General features: G+C 42.7%; 1 protein-coding gene across 1 annotated transcript; it reads right to left on the bottom strand.

Annotated features, from left to right (window-relative positions):
- Positions 1-8,027: 8,027 nt before the first annotated feature.
- LOC309688303 (spastin-like) lies at positions 8,028-9,522 on the bottom strand. The gene has a single exon (XM_082503930.1). The coding sequence runs from the start codon at positions 9,181-9,183 to the stop codon at positions 8,065-8,067; it is 1,119 nt and encodes a 372-aa protein (XP_082360056.1). The 5' UTR covers positions 9,184-9,522; the 3' UTR covers positions 8,028-8,064.
- Between the last annotated feature and the right edge of the window lie 4,968 nt (positions 9,523-14,490).

Genomic DNA, 14,490 nt, shown 5'->3' with positions numbered 1-14,490 from the left:
GAGCTTCTGTCCGGTATTTACTCTTAAAACATGTATTTATTAAGTGTCTCTCAAGATGATCCTCTGCGATCACCAGGGCTATATCTGAGGCCACAAAGTCTCAGCGGGGCCCCACCCCTAGTTTAATACCCAGGAAACGTCTTTCCCGGGGGTGGAATCCTTCGGTTCCGTGACTTTAGACACTTCTGAATCCCTTTATTCCTTACACACAAATCAGTCTCTCTTCTCTATTTCTTTACCAGCGACGTCTCAAGTTACTTTTAGCTCAGTACTGCTTTTTTCCTAGTGAACCGTGAATGCAACAATTCTCTCAAGTTTCACTTTCGTTGCAAATAAAGATTTCTATTTTAAACAAAACTCAAAACAGAGATCAACGGATGACCACTTGACTACTTGTTTTAGAATTATAATCCAATACAGCACAATTTCTGTTTAAGAGGTTTGTGCCTTACCTTTTTATTCTGTGGGCCCACAGTAGTCAAGAAATCACCCGAGACGTCTGCCCGTCTGACCACTAAATCCGGCCTCAACATCCGCCGACATCAAACACCTGAACCTCGTTCTACTGATCTTCAGTTGCCCGCATCCTCCACCAAATGCTGCGAGATCGATCAACTTTAGACCAGACAACAAACTACGGAGCCTCCGGAAAAGTGCAATCAAACGATGAGTTTTATTATCACAGGAGAACAACCAACCATCAGCATACGGAATGTGTTGCTCTGACAAGAATACATTGGGTTCTGGTTTTATAGGATAAAATATCACACCTACGTCAATACAGTTCAAAAATACATGGTGACAGATGGGCAAAAGTTCAACCCATGCAGACAAGGGTACATCACGTACATATAACCTTACACCGACATATAACTTCTCCTTTCTACATTACTTGCCTTTTAAGGTAATAACTTCAGGTCTTAGCATCTCTGAGAGCTAATAATGGACCCTCGTCATTAATCACTAAGTAGAGTACTTTGCAGCCAGTCTCAAACTGAAGCAGAAGACGCTTAGGCCTTTGCTCAGACCTGCTACTAGATTAATATGTGTATCGTAAGCGTGCATGCAATTAACCTGCTATGTTCTCATCTCCCCTCAGCATGTATCATCTGGACACTCTCACCAGTGAAGCTTAAAACCTTCTAGAATGGAACATCAACTCTAACCAAGCACATTTATGCATTCTGTATAAAATGAACTCAACCTATAAAAATAGAAAGGTCAATGTGAAGACAGACATATTCAATGCAATATAAACCCTGTAGGAAATATTACTGATAAATGATACTGTGAAACATGTTATTAATACATTCTTCATAAGGCAAATTATATGGTAGCAATAAAAGAATCTCTGAATCCCAACAACACACATGCAGGTAGGAACAGAGGATTACCGGAGATGACTCCTTTCTTTATTTTTCTTTTTTCTTCTTCACAACCAGAACAACATACTCACTAGCGCCCTCTAGCGCTTCTGGTAAATGCATCTACAGAACAAATGCAATAGTATGTGTGGACACAACATCTCCCCCTTTGAACAAGGATTTCTTATGTGAACCTGACTTCATCATTCTGATGTATGTCACCTAATACACGTTTAACATATTTCACATTACTCAGTAACATTCACTTTCCCATGACAAAGTCTTGGGTCCAGCAAGGTGGGTTCCTCATCCTGGTGGGCCTAAGCCTACTATCAGACTCAGAGTTAGATGCTAGATCAGTTCCTGGTTTATGACAGTCCATTGTTGTGTCAGAATCAGTACCTGCGTTCAGCTCTGACAGAGCCGATAAGTGTGAGGCGTTCCAGGTCCGTCCATCATCCAGCAAATAAGTGTTTGGTCCTTTCCTTGTCATGACAGTCCTTGGTTTGGAAAACTTTAACTCGCCTTTCTTTACCTTCCACGGCTTCCTAACCCGTACCTTGTCACCAGGCTGAAAGTTGGATGGTTTGGCGTGTCTGCGAGCATCAGTGTATTCTTTCATTTTCATTTGCTTATTCTTAATCCTCAAAGTCTTTCATCTTAATGTTGCACACCTCAGCAGCAGCTATAATACGGACTTGTTCTGGTCCTATTGTGTGGTGTTAGTTCGCAGGCATTACACACTGTTGGGATTCAGAGATTCTTTTAAGTTTCAGCTTTGCAACCATACTCCCCCCGGAACCCAAAGACTTTGGTTTCCCGGACGCTGCCCGGCGGGTCATGGGAATAACGCCGCCGGATCGCTAGTTGGCATCGTTTATGGTCGGAACTACGACGGTATCTGATCGTCTTCGAACCTCCGACTTTCGCTCTTGATTAATGAAAACATTCTTGGCAAATGCTTTCGTCCGTCTTGCGCTGGTCCAAGAATTTCACCTCTAGCGGCACAATACGAATGCCCCCGGCCGTCCCTCTTAATCATGGCCCCAGTTCAGAGAGAAAACCCACAAAATAGAACCGGAGTCCTATTCCATTATTCCTAGCTGCGGTATTCAGGCGACCGGGCCTGCTTTGAACACTCTAATTTTTTCAAAGTAAACGCTTCGGACCCCGCGGGACACTCAGCTAAGAGCATCGAGGGGGCGCCGAGAGGCAGGGGCTGGGACAGACGGTAGCTCGCCTCGCGGCGGACCGTAAGCTCGATCCCGAGATCCAACTACGAGCTTTTTCGCCAGAGAGAAAAGAAAGGAAAAAGAGACTTTTAAAAAGCCTCACACAGCCAGCCTGCAGGCGCCTGGCACTTTAAATTATTTCAGACAGTTTCCTACGTCACAACCTCAGTTCAGTTCAAGGCGGATATGCACACTGCCGCTCGTCTTTCAGACGCCAACAAGAATAACAACAAAAACACAGCTTTTCACGGACCACGGCGGGCCCAAAAATGCACAGGTAATAGCTCACAGTATTTTATTATCAGACTTCTCACTTTTAATAATCAGCTCACTTCACTACAAAACCTCAAGCTCACGGCTTGGCCTGAGTTTCTCTTCAATCACATATCAACACCTCGGACCTTCTTGTCCGGTATTTATTCTCAACACATGTCACAATTCCTCGGAGCTTCTGTCCGGTATTTACTCTTAAAACATGTATTTATTAAGTGTCTCTCAAGATGATCCTCTGCGATCGCCAGGGCTATATCTGGGCTATATCTTCATTTGCTTATTCTTAACTCTTTCGCACATGGTTGTCCTTGAATCGAGGCAGTCTGTAGGCAGTCTTTAACGCATCTATTGAATCTCTCAACTTCCCCATTAGCTCTTGGGTAATACACTGAGGATCTCAGGTGTTGGATTCCCCTGCTTTTCAGGAAGTCAGCGAACTCAGCAGAGAGAAATTGAGAGCCATTGTCACTTATCAGTGTCTTTGGATTCCCTTCACGAGAGAAAACTACCGAAAGGAATTGAATGATAGTAGCCGCATCAGCTCGGGGAGCAAAAGCTACTTCAGGCCACTTACTAAAGTAGTCTACCAATGTGATGGCAAATCTACAGTCAGAAGGGGCTATTTCAAAAGGGCCTATGATGTCCACAGACACCTTTTCCCAAGCAGCAGCTGGTAAAGGAATGGGTTGGAGTGGAGCATCATGGGTGACAGTGGACTTGTCATTCTGTCTGCACGTTGCACAGTTCTTTATCAGTGTCTCTATGTGACAATCCATTTTGGGCCACCAGTACAATTCCCTCAGGCGTTGTTTGGTACGTACAATGCCTTGGTGAGTTTCATGAGCTATATCAGTGAGTTTTTTCTGCAACGACTCAGGCACTAGCAAGCGATGTGTACCTCTGACAATGCACTCGTTCAAGACCGCGAGTTCATGGCAGATTGGGAAGTACGGCTGTAAGTCAGGTTCCAGTGACGTCTTCCTTGCAGGCCAGCCTTTCTGTATCTGCACACGGAGCTTTGTGAACACTGGACAGGCTTTGCACTCTGACTGGAAATCATCCCCAGACACAGCACTCAGATCAGTGAGGATGGCTGCAACTGACTCCACATCCTCTGCACATGCCATGTCTGTCTCGGAAAGTGGGAGCCTAGAAAGACAATCAGCAACATGGTTCAATGACCCAGTTCTATATTCCACTTCATAGTCAAACTCCAACAGGCGAGCTGACCATCTGGCTATGCGTAGACCAGCTCTGTTATTGCCCTTAGTAGTCAGCAGTGTTGTAAGTGCTTGGTGATCTGTTCGTAGGAGGAATTTTCTGCCCCAGAGCCATGTGCGCCATTTTTCAGCAGCCAAGACGCAAGCTAGAGCTTCCTTCTCAACGATTGAGTATTTCCTCTCTGCATCAGACAAGCTGCGAGATGCAAATGCAACAGTATGTTCTGCATCATTACTGTCAAGTTGAGTCAAAACAGCACCTACACCGTAGTCTGAGGTAGGGCTGCTCAATTAATCGAATTTTAATCACGATTACGATCTGGGCTTTCAACGATCATTAAAAATGACTGAGCCGATTATTAGCCCCTCCGTCATTTATCCGCGACACCTTAAAGGCCGGTCCGTGAAAATATTGTCGGGCATAAACCGGTCCGTGGCGCAAAAAAGGTTGGAGACCGCTGATTAAGAGGACCCGAGGGAAGCTCGGAAAGCTAAGCAGAAGTTATTTGGAGAGGAGAGTGACTGCTGTTGGTTGAAAAGAGAGGTAAAAAAACTTCAGTGGTGTTGCACACTATTTTATATTATTTTTTAAAGTCATTGTTAACCCTTTAAATCCGGTCAGAGCAGCACGCTCCGTGTTGTGTAACTATTTTTAAATCCCTGTAGAACCGGAACCATGTAAGCTAGCGCAATAATTTGTTTTGCATATGAAACCGGAGGAGTTGTACTTACATCTGATGCCATCAGCTTGTCCTCGGTCACGGTTTCCTTCCACATATAGCTTTGCAAAAACTGCATAAAAAGCGCTTGCAGGAACAAAAACATAGTACTCCAGAAACACGCTTTGCCGATCCATCAGCTGTTCGTAACACTTCCCACAGTGAAATGATGCACCTGCTGTTTTCTTTGCAAATTTGCATCATAGGATTGTTTTTTGTTTTTCCTGCAGTATATAAAAATTGCTGTATCTCCAAAATAAAACTATGAAGACACTCAAAATAAATTTCCTGTTGTTGTAAACTATTTTTTGCAACTTTATTGTATTTAAAGTTTTGAGGGATAAACCTCTTAAATTTCTCCAAGTAGAAATATATGTAAACAAAACAAAAGCGATTTTCAATTTTTTTTGTAGTTTATTGCACTTTTTTGCAATTTATGTAATTACTATGGACTTAATGCATACATATTATTAAAATATGGGCTATAACAGTTGTATTGATGTATAGCAACTTGAAATGCTCCCACAAATGGCACTACAGCATGTAAAAAAAATAATATAAGCTCTGGTGGACTTGGTTCTATAGTAGGTCTTAAAGGGTTAAATAAATATCGTCAAATAATCGTGATCTCAATTTCAGTGAAAATAATCGTGATTATCATTTTTGCCATAATCGAGCAGCCCTAGTCTGAGGCATCTGTTGAGACTATGGTTGGCTTACTGGAGTCGAACATCACCAGGGCAGGGCTGTGCACGATTAACCGCTTGACTTGATCAAACACTGCTTGAGCTGCTTCGTTCCAGTGGAATGAACAGTCCTTACGCAGAAGAGCTCTCATAGGTTCAACAACAGTCGCGTAATTTGGCACAAACTTGCTGTACCATGCACTCAAGCCAAGAATTGAGCGCAGGGTTGCAGGATCAGTAGGGGGCGGAGCATGCAGGATGGCAGTGACATGAGAGTCATCTGGCAGCAGACCTTCTGGACCAATCTTTTGACCCAAAAAGCTCAGAGTAGTTTGACGGAGTTGACATTTGTCAACATTGAGTTTCAGTCCTGCATTGTTGATTCTGTGTAACACAGCACGCAAGTTGGCCTCATGTTCAGCTTCTGACATTCCGTATATGATGACATCATCAAGGTAGCATTGCACCCCTTTCTGGCCGCGTAGGATTTGTGTCATCATCTTTTGGAAGGCTGCAGGTGCTGAACTCAACCCATAGGGAACTCTGCAGTACTGGTACAGTCCTTCATGTGTAATGAAAGCAGTGAGCCCTCTACTCTCTTCATGTAGTTTCAGCTGATGGTAGGCGGATTTAAGATCCAGGGTGGAGAACATGACAGCCCCACGCAGCTCAGACAGTATGTCCTCTATCAGTGGCAAGGGATGACTGTCAGCGACCACCGCTTTGTTAGGTTCTCTCAAATCAACGCACATGCGTATGCCACCAGTCTTCCTTCTAGTGACTACAATCGGGGAGACCCATTCAGATGCATCGATTTTCTCTATGATGCCATGTTCCTCAAGATTCTTGAGTTCTGCGGAAACAGCATCACGGACTGACAGGGGTAAGCGTCGAAGTTTCTGCTGTATTGGCTTCACTTCAGGTTGCACCTTCACTTTATGTACAAAATCCTTTGCACATCCGAATGCAACTGGAGACTCACATTCCTGTTTACATTGAGTGGGCAGAGCAGAGGTTTGCTGAAGTGTAGCACAGACCTTGGGACTGTCAAGAACTAATTGTCCCCCTTTTATGTGTAGCTGGAGGGCAGTCACCAAGTCCATTCCCAGTATGGGTGTTCCTGTTCTCACAATGTAGAGATCAGTGGAGGCACACTTGCCATTGTAAGTAATGTCAGCTCTAAGACACCCTAATACATCCAGTTTCTCTTTTGAATATGTAATAAGCTGAACAGCTGGATTACTTAACTGAGCCAAAATTTGTGCTGTAAACATGTTCAGGCAGTATGGAAACACCAGACCCTGTGTCTACTAGTAGCTTAACAGTACATGCCTGCGCAGTATTTGGTACAGTGACAGCAACAGTGCACATCAATTTAGCCGGATCACCACTGACACAATTGTCAACAGTTAAAACACACATTTCAGGAACAGTCACTTCATTAACAAGCTTATGAGAGGATTTACACACTCTCGAAAAATGTCCGATTTTCCCACACGTATTACATTTGCAGTCTTTTGCGGGGCAGGATTTATCATTGGTTTTGTGATCAGCTGAACCACAACGGTAGCACGTCGGAGCTGTATCCGTCTTTTTAGCTGCTTTGTATTTTGGCTTGCGCATCTTCTTTTGTACTTGAACAGCGGCAACAGGCTTCGTTTCACCAACAGCAATGGCCTTTGCATCAGCTATTGCAGCCTCTGTACACCTAGCAATTTCCAAAGCTCGATCGAGCGTCAAATCCTCCTCCGTTAGCAGTCTTTCACGTATACGAGCATTATTTGTCTTCTCTACAAGTTGATCCCGCAACATTTCATTCTCCATAGCCCCGAACTTACATTGTTTCACGAGCTCACGCAGTGCTGCAACGTAGTGATCTGTAGACTCACCGACAGCTTGGGCTCGTTGCCTGAAATGGTATCTCTCGGCGACAACATTGACTTTAGGATGAAAGTACGTTTCCAAAGCCTTTACGGATCCCTCGTAATCATCCGTAGCGAGTGATAAGGCGCTGTAGATTCGTTGTCCCTCCATTCCCAAGCAGTGAATGAGCAGGGCCCTCTTCCTCTCTGTAGCAAAGTCATTACCCCCGATCGCCAGCAAGTAGTTATCAAACAACTTTTTCCACGCAGCAAATGGAATTTTCGGTTCGCCCGGGCAATCCAGGAACACAGCCGGGGGTTGCAAAGAGAGCAGAGCCATAACTTAATCACCACTACTCTCGTCGCCACTTGTTGTGTGGTGTTAGTTCGCAGGCATTACACACACATGCAGGTAGGAACAGAGGATTACCGGAGATGACTCCTTTCTTTATTTTTCTTTTTTCTTCTTCAAAACCACAACCAGAACAACATACTCACTAGCGCCCTCTAGCGCTTCTGGTAAATGCATCTACAGAACAAATGTAATAGTATGTGTGGACACAACAGGTCCCAACTCTCTTATTGGGCCAAGTGCAGCATCTTTGGCTAATGCTGTCAAATCGCTCCCTGAATATCCTGCAGTCACTTTTGCAAGACAGGACAGTTCGTTTTGGCTCAGTGGACTCCCGTGCGTTCCCAAAAGATTTTTCAGCAGCGTAAATCTTGTCTAAAGGTCACATATACTCTTTTTGCAAAGTGCCTTAATATTGCTTCATCGAGCTCCTGGGGCCTGTTAGTTGCTCCCATTACAAGTACCCTGTCATCCCTTCCTGACTGCAACCCGTCAAACTCAATGAGGAACTCAGTTTTTAAACGGCGAGAGGCGTCGTGCTCCCCCTCCCTCCTTTCACAGAGCAAGCCGTCCACTTCATCGATGAAGATTACTGAGGGCTGTAACTCTCTCGCAACTGCAAAGAGTGCTCGTACGAGCTTCTCGCCTTCTCCCACATATTTGGAGGTCAAACTAGCAGCACTGATGTTGAAGAATGTTGCATTAGACTCTGCAGCAACTGCTTTGGCGAGCATGGTCTTCCCATTTCCTGGTGGGCCAAATAAAAGCAAGCCACGTGCAGGAGCTCTCAGACCAGTAAAGAGATCAGGTCTTAAGGCAGGAAGGATGACAATTTCTTGAAGTGCTTGCTTTGCCAGATCCTGCCCTGCGATGTCATCAAATGACACAGTCGCTCCACTGTATACAATTTCATTCATAATTAAGCTGGCCAGTTTACTGTCCACATTCTTTTTCATATCCCTCTTCGGGGGCTGTTTCACAGCTGCCGGTCTTCCATTCTGAGTTTTTCCCACCCGAGCGGTTTTCTTTGCATCAGTTATTCCTAATGGAGGTCTTACAGAAGTGGAGGGTCTGATGGTGGTGGAAACACCTGCGGGTTGACTTTTAGGAACTGACTTTGGCTGTGAAGGAGCATGATGTGATGTCCCTTGGGGGTCATTTCTCCTTTTAGAGGCTAGTGTCGTCTCTAAAAGGGTAAGCTTGTCTTTTGCCATGGTGAGTTTGGTGACCATTTTATCCTGAAGTCTCTCTGCTCGGTCATACTGCTCTCCAGCTTGCCCAGTGAGCTCTATTGCAATACCCCTTTCAAGCTCAGAAATCCCTTTCTTGTACCACTGCACAGCCTCCTTCTTCTCACCTGTGTCGTCCTCGTCGATCTTCAGTGCCTTGAATATATACTCAAGCGCCTGCTTGTGGATGTTTTTTATAACTTCAGCGCTGTCTTTGGGCTTACTTGCGTTTGTTTTGGTCGACATTTCTCTTGCGCGACTTCCCCCCTGTTCTCAGTCATAACACAGTAAACTAGTCATAAACGAAAACGTTTAGGCTATATATCGCATTTAAAGGTCTTTCTTTGGGACAACATCACAGAACACAGAAACATCACAGGGCTTTGGAGCGTGATGTTACAGGAGGCGGGCCACGGCCCCCGCCGCCATCACAGTAGGCCAGACAAAGGATACAGCTTCAGCTATGGTACGTGTTGTGTAGTCGGTTGCAACGTTAGAGCTCACGATCGTGAAGGCAAGAAACTGGATTAATCTTTTAATCGTTTTCCATCCTGGCGGCAACGTGAGGGATCCCATGTATCCCATATCACCAAACAAAGACGCCAGGCATGGATTGCAGACGAGCGGATATCGAGTTCCGTGCAATCCCCAGCTTTTTGTTGGTTTGCTCGCGGCATTTTCTCTCCGGTGAGTTCTAAATTAATTCATATCACTATCCGATTGTTCAGTCTGATGTCACTAGCCGTGTCTGGGCCTAAACTCTGCTGCAGGTCCATATATCAAATGATCACTGTGGCATTACTGAGAGTTAAAACACTGTCTTAAGTCTTTCATCTTTAATAAAATTATCAGCGTTCTGCTCTACCAGGTGTAACAACTGAGTTTAACATCCAGGCATCCATGAAAATGGAATTCATGACATTTAACGGAGTTAGAAGTTAGCAGCAAGTTAGCTCGCTAGCTTCTATCTAAATACAATATAGCATGTCCTGACTGCGGGGTTTTGGAAACAAATTAAAACGTACAGCTTTCTTATCACTTCCAACATAAATGAAGACAGAAAACTAAACAGCAGTGATGTTTGTAGGGTTACTGAAGTTGGGCTAGCTGGTATATAATGATGTGCTACGTGACCGCTAGCGACACAACTATGTTAGCATAATATAAACACGCTAACTTTTTTTCCACTCGATAAAAGTTAACGTGAGTGTTCTCGGTGGTCAGGAACAAATGGAATCGCATGGCAGGATGCTGTAAAGGGACCAAACTAAAAGGCTTTTAGTGGGTTTTTTCATAGATAACGAGATAAAACAAGCTAATGTGTGATGCTGCAGAACCACGTCATGTCGACTGAGTAGCTTTTGATTTGGCATTATTGCAGGCAACCCAGCATATGAAATGGATGTAACAAATCCAGACTGGGCACCAACACTGCACATGGGGCACGACGACAAACCTGTGTCAGACTCGGACCGGCACGCAAGGCGTATGCAACGGAAGCGAAAAAGAGCACCCATTGCAGGTAAACACCCCCCTCTGAAAACATACTAAATTGCTCTTATGGTACACTAATCTACGGAGCCCCGCAGGAGACATGGGAGAAAAAAAAATTACGACGGACTTTTGCGAGATCTCGCAAAACAAACTCGGGATCTCGCAAAACTTTTAGCCTCATTCTTCGGACGCCGGCTCGAAGCCAACCGGGAGGTCGAGGCACGATGTGCCGGGAAAGCGGTGTTCCACCCGGCTGTAGTAGGTCTCGACCTCCCGTTAGCTTCGAGCTAACGGGAAGAATGCGGCTAAAACTTACAAAAGACCATCTATACACAGTTGTTATCACCAGCTTTGATTCCTATCCCCAGGGCTAGTTTAATCGCCAGGGTTCAGTTCACCAACACTATTAACAGACCAGATCTCCACATTGAAGCACGAGCAGGCTTCAGTTCAGCTGACTGAGCCAACAGGCCCTTTCAGAAGCGACTGGAGTAGAAGGCTATAACAACCCACAACAGAAAACAAAATGTCAAGTTCAAACTTACATGAAATACACTGCACTAAAATTAGGTGTTAAAACATTTATACACAGTGTTAACTGTATATGCTTTGGAGTATAACCAACATTTACCTTTACATAATATTCATAACCCAGAAATAAAGTAAACAGAGCAGAGCACAGAGGTTCGTTTTGCGTCCCTGTACCGTATGTCTGTCTTCACTGATCCACAAAGTGCCCTTTAGTTGTTTTCCTTGACTATATGGTTTAAAAACATCAAAATAGACTAAACAACTAGTCTAAAACTAAGAGACACAGGATAAAGTTGGTGTGAAGGTTTCAGTCTGTGAATGAATCTAAGCACCATCACCTTAACTTTAAATTCATCTCTGTTACCTTCTTTGTGACTGAACTCTGACCGTGAGCACCACAGCCACTGCGCACCAATCACACGCACTTTAAATCCATCACAGTAAACCAGTTAGTTTACCTCAGTTTGTTTTGCAGCACATTTCACAACATGCAAAAGCATAATGTGCCATGTACAGACTCAAAATCTGATTTAAAAACATGAGGACTGACCTGTAAGCTTTACATTTACAGTTTATCACATACCACTGAGCAGTTCTTACCTGTAATTCTAAGCCCTCTTCTTCCTTTTCTGGTTTAAAACATCAAATTAGACTAAACAACTAGTCTAAAACCAAGAGACACTTAAATATTAAGTTAAACCTCTGGGGTCGCCGGACGCGCCGGCGCGTCAAAATCACATGACCAATTTAAGACGACACAGCTACAAGATGCAGCGATTCAGAGGCTGTATCCCAATTCAGGGCCTGCAGCCTTAAAGGCCATTTTAAGGCCGATTACGTCACAGCGACACGACGAAGGCCTAAAAATAAATGTTTGTTTCAGTTCTATGAAGCTTTGAGTATTTTGGATTAGTAGCACTGCTGTGTTTGTTGCATCATATTGCTGTAATTGTTTATATGCTTTATATATTCTGAGGTAAGTTGATCTATAGTGTTACATCATTCTATAAGGATGTTATGTGTTTGTGTACTTTCTGCCCAGTTTGACCCATTTAGCAGAAGTCAGCTTGGTTCCACTTGCCTCTTACCCGTGATTTCAGTGGAAATTTCAAATTCAGGATCTGACACACACTGATTCATGTCCTACACAGTTCTTGCAAGTTCATAGAAATTTCTGTTCAATTAGAACCAAATATTTGAGTTGATGGTTGAAATTGTTGTTTTGTTGTTGTTTTAATATCGGTCTAGCTGCACGCAGCACGCAATTGAACCACATATTTTAGAAGCCAAAGGTTCAAAATAGTTGGGAGCACCTTCACTTAATTATAACAGTGGCTCTGTTAGGAAAACAGTTCTGTATACCGATACTAAATTGCGTTAAAAAGGGCGACTTGTGGTATTCTCACACTAGACACTAGATAGCTGCTACTACAGTCACACACATATACTGTTGCCTCAGTAGTCAGAGTGGCACAAAGAAAAAGTTTGTGAAATCTTTAGAGTTGGCAAAACTTCTGTTTTACTTATTTAAAATAATAGTGCAATATATACATGCAGTAATTACTCTGCAGTAATTACTAGAGATGGACCGATCCGATATTACGTATCGGTATCGGTCCGATTCTGACCTAAATTACTGGATCGGATATCGGAGAAAAATAAAAAATGTAATCCGATCCATTAAATATCACGAAAGCACCTCGCAAAACTTGCAACACGCCGTAACTCACCTCAGAACGTTAGCACGTCGGAGCAGTATGCATCACGTGATAGAGCGGCTGTGGCATGCAGGACCTGTCGGTGGTCTGGATAGCATGTGGAGCTTCGCTAGCAACCCGGCATTTCATCTCCCATAAAGTTATCCCCGAGAGAAGTAAAGCAAGTGTGTAAGTCCATCTCTGAATGTTTGTAAAGCATTCCTGCGTTAAGCTTAACAAGCGACTGCCTCTTCTTGCTGTTACTTCAATCATGAAACTGCTTAACGATCAGCTGATCGGCTTTTCTGTCGGGAGTCCGTCTCTCTTGTTTGTTTTTGGCCCACTTTGCACCAGAAAGAGGAAACCAGCGGCTGAACAACAGCAGCACGTTTAAGCTTGATAAGCTGTTGTTAGAATGTATTTAATATTACTTTCTACACCAGGATCTTTTTCTACGTAGCTGACGCTGGTAACTGTGCAGGGGCGGATCTTGCAAAGTTTAGCCAGGGGGGCTGATAGGGCATGAACAGGGAAAAGGGGGCACAAAGACATACTTTTCTTTCTTATTCTCATTTAAAATGTCTAGCTTTTAATAAATAATTATCTGACACCCAAAGTTTTAATTTGATGTAAAATGAATAGAAGTCAATTACTGTATATAGTGACTATTAAGTCTAATATATATACCCTAGTAAACTATAGTACTTTTTCCTTTGGGAAGGTACCATCTGTGCAGTCTGCAATTTTGTTGAAGAAAGATGTTGAATCTATTTAATATTTCTTGAAAAATAATTGATTTCTGTGCATTTTTTTTCACACTGCATCAAATTAAGGTTGATTACGTCGATTAAGCATCATGAGGTGGAGCGTGAGGGGTGGTTCCCTATTTTTTATTTTTTTATTTTTGTTGTTGCTGGGAGTTGGAACCCTATTAGTTAGGTTGCTTAATATTTACGCTAAGTACTCTTTAAAATACCAGAATAGGGAGGATGGTGTAGGTTTAAGTTTATTAGATTGATCAGTATTGCTGAACTATGAAATATTATTTTTTTGCATACAGGTATAACAGAATAGCTTTAGTGTAGTTGTTGTTTTAAACTTGAGTATGAACTTATACAAAATGCAGCAAGATATTTAAAAAAACCAGTTTTGTTGATTAAAAAACACTATATCGGATTCATATCGGTATCGGCAGATATCCAAATTTATGATATCGGTATCGGTATCGGACATAAAAAAGTGGTATCGTGCCATCTCTAGTTGTGACCACAAGTTTTTATGGTCGAATTCAACATGACCAAGATCAGTTGCGAGTAAGGAAACTGACTAACATTTATTTTAAGCTCTTATTAAAATTATACAATTATTATTAATGTTAAATAATTAATTAATTATTTATGTTTTTATTGTATGTCTCAAACTTGCTTTTTAAACAATAATTGCATTTCTGTTGGCAGTTATCAAAATGACTGTCTCCTGCTTTTTTATATTTAGATTTTTTTTAGGGTTTTTTTTTATTTTTGTTTTAAATTTATTGGACTTAAATCTTTTACAGGTGGCATATAACAATAATCCCTAACAGTCCAGACACCCAAACTGTTTGCAGTGCATGGCTAACAAGCAGAAGCGTTAGCAGGGCTCCATAAAAATATATATAACTTTACTTTAATATTGCAAACCATGCCAACCTTGGAAATATAACACTGCACAGCCGTGGATCAGTATTCTGCTTAGATAATATATTTTTCAATTTCATGCAAGATTTATGAGATACGTGGAAGCAATTACATTACATTTTAATATTCTTATGATAACTTTTATTTTATTTTAA

Source organism: Aulonocara stuartgranti (assembly GCF_965226115.1).
Source record: "Aulonocara stuartgranti genome assembly, chromosome: 14".
Classification (NCBI taxonomy): Eukaryota; Metazoa; Chordata; class Actinopteri; order Cichliformes; family Cichlidae; genus Aulonocara; species Aulonocara stuartgranti.
The sequence above is the reverse complement of the archived record's forward strand: the minus strand, read 5'-3'. Positions and strand labels throughout refer to the sequence as shown.

Bases quoted from the DNA above. Each gene is read 5' to 3' on its own strand.
- LOC309688303 (XM_082503930.1), bottom strand. From the start codon at position 9,183: ATGTCGACCAAAACAAACGCAAGTAAGCCCAAAGACAGCGCTGAAGTT.